We start from the raw sequence: 5,389 nt of genomic DNA, 5'->3' as shown, positions 1-5,389 counted from the left end.
CTTCCCTGCCTCTCTCTCTGATGCTGCAAAAAGCTCTTATTCACTCTTTGGGCAATTCCAGGACTTGTTCGTTTCCAATTTATTATATTTGGAAGCACTTTGTAATACAGGAGGAGATGTGGAGCAGAGCCCTGATGAATAAGTCATTATGGTTACAACAATAGCTGTGTCTGAGAAGATATTTTCATAACTCATTAGCACTGTTGCCATTTTGGAGGTGAAGGCATAAAATTAAACCTAGGAGCAGTTGGGCTTATTTTTCATAGACTTTCCCTGAAGTATTGCATGAGAAAGAAGGATAAATCAGGATGGGTGTAACTTTTGTAACTGCATTGATGAGTTTCCCAGGTGTAGTTTGTCAGCTCTTAACAGAATTAAAAGTCTTGATTCTACTCACTGTGAAGGTGCTGGAGATGCAGTTTCCCCGTGACACTGACCCTGCAATGTGCCATCATGGTCAGACAATGAACTTTCACTTCAGGGAAGACCTTTCATTCCTTTTGACAGAATATTCACATTTTCTGCTTCACTTTCCATGTCTTTGTTCCTTCCTTTGGATTTCCATTCTGTTTCAGACTCAGTGATACTTAACACTTTTCCTAGTGAGCTTTGGGGTTCCCAAATTCAGATTGCTCATGTCCCACTCTCTTAGAAAGCTTAATTATTTTCACCAGAGCAGCAGGAGCAGCTCCTAGCACTGTCCTAAGCTTTGCTGTCTCAAGATGTGGGTATAGGGAGAGAAATCTCCTTCCCCCATTCATCCTCTTCTCCAGTGAACAAGGTGGTGGAGACTCAGAGGCTGCTTGGCTGTTCAGAGAAGTTCAAACAGTGCTTGATATCCACATGTAGCCAAACCAGAGATGTTTTTATCGAGGAGTATGGCTAGGGGGGTGAGTTCCTAGAGTTGTTTTAGTCTTGCACTGCCTCTTCCCTCCCTGTTACAGTAACACCAGCCCAAAATCACCAGACTTAATACACCTAAACCAGGATTGAGCCCCAAACTCTCAGTGGTGATGAGGGAGACCCAGCTGAGGAACAGCCACATCAGGTGAATGCAGGTGTGGTTTGATTTCAGTGCTGCATTTCCCTTAGATTCTGTTCCCAAACCCCCTGGAGCTACATTTGCTTCAGTGCTGGTTCAGTGAACAGCTCTGAAATGGCTTCGTGTGTACCTTGCTCTGACAAACAGGTGATTGGTCTCCTCTGTGCTGCATTTCTAGTTTCTCAGAGGGTTCTTCTGTCTCAGCAGCTCCTCAATAAATGAAGGCATTATCAATGAGTATATTTATGGAAATTTGGACCACAAGTGCCATGTAGGGTAGCAGGATTGAACTTGTTGCTCAAAGGTCTTGAAAACTGATGAAATGGTCTCTTTAGGTAACATTTCTGCCTTACAGTGCTGCTTCTGGATGTGTTTTGAAAACTCTGTGTTTAACATTTCCATTTCCTAGGTGTGCCAAATACGTGCCTGTGATTGAGCTGTCAGTTTACTAGCTGATCTGAGCAGACAAGTTGATCAGGAGCACGATGCTTCCAGGTGTTCTAAACCACTTCCCAAGGCGATTGTATCATCTTACCCCCAGGAAGCAGTGTCTGTTAGGAAAAACAAGCTTGCTGTGGCTTTCCCTGCCCCCCAACCCTTTTCTGGCAGAGTTCCTTGCATTCAGAGTGCCTTTTCTCTGTGCCTAGGCTCCATAGACGAGGGGGTGACGGAGGGGCTGCCCACGATCCAGAGCACCTCGGGCGCCAACGCTCACGCGGACGACGACGATCGGTATGTACCACCCTGGTGTGCACAGCCTTCTGCTGTAATTAACCTCCCCAGCCCTCATCCCACAACGTTTGAGCTGTTCCTCCATCTCATTCTCTGTGTTGATCAAAGTACAATCAGTGCCTGGAGGGGCAGAGGCTTCAGAGGAATGTAGGTGAGGGAAGTCAGGAGTTGCTTTATGTGTTTCCAGGCAGCACTGGTGAAGGTGTTCGTGATATTCAAGATAGTCATGTTTTTGCTGGTTCTTCATCACTGCTCCTTATGAATAAACTGAACAGAAATCTTTAGAGTGAAACATGCTGAAGCTGCCACAGCCCCAAACAAGCTGCAAACAAGGTTCTAGTCTGACTGCACCAGATGTTGCTAGTGCCATATACCACAGGACAGGCAGAGCAGCCTTAAATCTCTTCTCCCAAACTTTCTGCCTGTAGCTCCTTCCCAAAATGCTGTGTGTCACTTGCTGTAAATATTTAGCAGCCTTTGCTATGCTGAGTTATTAAGGGGATCCCTTATAAGGGAAGGCTGGCAGAGAAAGCCAAACTAAAATGGGTCTGTTTGGTCAAAGATGTATTGTGGTGCTGGTAGAGCCAAGTGATGTACCTACACATGGCTACACACAACTGGTTTGACTTCTATTCCTTAGCTATTCCCTTTCTAAGCACATTTTTCCAAGCTGGCTCATGCACAGTGTTTTGTCAGACAAGTGGGGCTGAGGATGGAGTGTGAACCTTTGGGAGTTGTTCCAGAAACTGTGTCAAGTGCAGTTCCCTATAGAGATAACCAAGAGCTGCATTTTCCTAGCTCATCAAATCTCTCCTGCCATTTCCATCTCAGACCTGTCCCACTGTAGGATTAAAAAGGGAAAATAACTGCTTAGATCAGACTTTTTGTATGACATGGAAGATTCTATCTGTCTGCTAACAAACCTCAGTGCAAAAATAACCTACAGCACTTAGGGCTCGAATTAATAGCAGGAGCACATGTTGCATTAGAAGTAATCCAGGTTTTTAAAGCTCTAATTCCAAAGTCAAGTAGCACACATTTGCAGCAGTGAATTAATTCAGAAATTTCCTATAAAATTGCAGAACTTGAGCACAAACTGCACTGAAAATAGAAAAAAATATAAAATCCTTTAAACACACTGAAAATTCCCACAAAAAGATCTCTCTCATGCAGAGAAGGAAAGAATATTTGCCTTAGTTTATGCCCAGATCTGAAAGTAATTAGACTCAGAGTGAGACTCATCTGCAAAGTGAAGTCAAATTTGCATCTCGTTTATATAACAATAAGAGAACTAACAGTTAAGGGAATTTAGACTCCAGAACTCAAATTTGCTACCAAGTGATTTACTTTCTAAATTCAAATGAAAGTGCCAAGGCTGTTCTCATTCCAGGAGTCAGTTAAATGTATAAAATGATGCTTTCCAAGCAGTTTCCTTCCAGGTGTGTGTGTATTTGCCTGGTCAGGGTGGGACAGAGCACTGGGATACACTGGGACAGCCCTTCAGGCACTGCTTAGATTCCCCTTTCCAGCACAGGGTGGGCACATCAGCACAGAAATATGGTCTGACACTCACTGTGCAGCTCTCTGGGCACACAGGTTTGGGTGCATAAGACCTGTGAATGAAATGAAGCATATTTTTAGCTGAATTAGGTGAAAATATGATTAATAAATCATAAGGATGGAGAAAATTCTCCTCACTTTTTGGTATTCTCTTTTGCACCTTTAGTTTGAGTCTATGTTGTACATTTCTCTACTAGAAAAGATTCTCCAGATGCCAAAACCAGTTGTGTGTGTCCAGTGCAAATTTCTGTTGAAAAACATGTTTTTCTACGTATATATTACATTTCTCTTCCTAAAACAAAGCAAAGGACTAGTCCAACTAAAGGTCTCTCAATATTCCAGACTCACCACTGTGGAAAGAACCATAAATATTTCAAAATCTAAGATGTCTTATCTCTTGAGTTTCTGTCTTAAATAATTAACATCATTAATTGGAGCCTCCTCCATAATCAGTGTTTCATAAACAGCAGGTCACATGTCACTGTTGTCAGCTTAATAGGCACACAGGAATCTGTGAAGTATTAAAATTGCTGCTTCATGATGAATTCTGAATCCAGCATAGATCTGGGACTCAGCTGCTTGAGCAGTTGGTCTCTGCATCAGTTTGTGGCTGCACTTAAAAGGAGTTGTGAAAGGTCTAGTGGAATGAGAACCTCCACTCTTCTGAAACAATTGTTAGGTACAAATAGAGAACATTTCTAGGCTCACTGAGCATTTTGGCGTTCAGGTTTGTCAGAGTTTAGTTCTACACAGCTAAATATGTGTTTAATCTCTTGGGGAAGAGAAGAAGAAATTGCAAGTTGGATATTTCAGTGAAAACATCTGAAATCTCTTTACAGCTGGTAGAGAAATTCTCTGAGATGTCAGATCTCAACTGTTAAATGCCACATTTATCACAAACTGCAAGTCAAGAAAAATGTATATAGTGTATATGTATCCATACTATATGTATCTATGGGGGGAAGAAGCAGGGGAGGGAAAATCTGGTTGTATTTCTAATGTAGTCTTCATTGTGCTGAGGCCCACAGTGATGTCACCTGTAGGTATTTCAGCCTGTTTGCAGAGAATCCAATGATTCCCATTGGATCTACTCTAACCAGCCCATCATGAGGCTTTTGTGAAGGGAAAAACACTTTATTTGAAATTTCTTCTTGGGAGATTGTCCCCATAGCACTTCTCCTTCTGTGTCAGTGGCAGAGGAGGTGGCAGCAGCACAGCTCTGAGGGTGAGCTAAGCCTGACAGAGCTGGAAACAAAAAAGGAGCTGAGGCTCCTGATTTCTGCCCTAGTTCAAGAGTCTCTGGAGAAAGATTCAGGAGCTCAATGTGCTTTAGTCTCCTCACAGTCCCCGAACACAGCAATGAGGGAGGAGGGACCTGACAAACATGTCATTAGAAGATGAAGTTCTGTTGTCACAAATCCCAAATGTAATTCTTATCTGAGCACACTACATGTGTGTCTGTTCTTTATCTAGAGATCTGCTCACAGAGAGGAACAGGAGTGCCAGAGCTGGTTGGCAGTTTGGTTAGATGAGTCAGAACCTGTCTTTAAAATACTCTCATTTATTCCAAGAACCCTCAGTTGGCTTTTTCAGACCCCAAAGTGGCAGTGAGCTCCATTCTGCCAGGCCCAGGACATGAGCTGGTAACTTCCCTTTGCAAATATTCCCTCCATTACAGATCCCCAAGTGTGTCAGCCTCTCTTTTTTCACAGCTCTCTGGGAACCTACTGTGTATAAAAACAAGTGAAAGACAATAAAATTTCTTCTGTAGAGCAAATATTTTCATGTGAGACCAGAAATCCTTATGGGTTTTACAGACCCATAGTGATACTAAACTCTTGCAGCAAACTCTTTCATCTTGTGTGTATCAAAAGATACCTGGTGCTCTCTCTCCAGATAAATTTTACAACTGGCACTTATGCTGCTGAAACCTATCACTGACTCACCATTCAGGTTCCCACTCCTTATAGTGTAGTGACATCCTTTTTCAGAGCAGATCAAGACAATTTAGGTGTTGATTTTAAGAAGATCATAGAATCGACCAGGTTGGAAGAG

The 5,389-nt window shown here is 42.6% G+C and overlaps 1 protein-coding gene across 1 annotated transcript in view; it reads left to right on the top strand.

Annotated features, from left to right (window-relative positions):
• Positions 1-2,233, top strand: part of LOC103810227 (zinc finger and BTB domain-containing protein 44-like) — a gene marked incomplete at its 3' end in the record, with an annotated part of 6,408 nt that extends 4,175 nt beyond the window's left edge. Inside the window, exons 2-3 of the mRNA XM_009083120.1 lie at positions 1,690-1,774; positions 2,168-2,233. Coding sequence (XP_009081368.1) covers positions 1,690-1,774; positions 2,168-2,233 — 151 coding nt within the window. The remainder of the gene's footprint in view (positions 1-1,689; positions 1,775-2,167) is intronic.
• Between the last annotated feature and the right edge of the window lie 3,156 nt (positions 2,234-5,389).

Source organism: Acanthisitta chloris, unplaced genomic scaffold, assembly GCF_000695815.1.
Source record: "Acanthisitta chloris isolate BGI_N310 unplaced genomic scaffold, ASM69581v1 scaffold29649, whole genome shotgun sequence".
NCBI lineage: Eukaryota > Metazoa > Chordata > Aves > Passeriformes > Acanthisittidae > Acanthisitta > Acanthisitta chloris.
The sequence above is the reverse complement of the archived record's forward strand: the minus strand, read 5'-3'. Positions and strand labels throughout refer to the sequence as shown.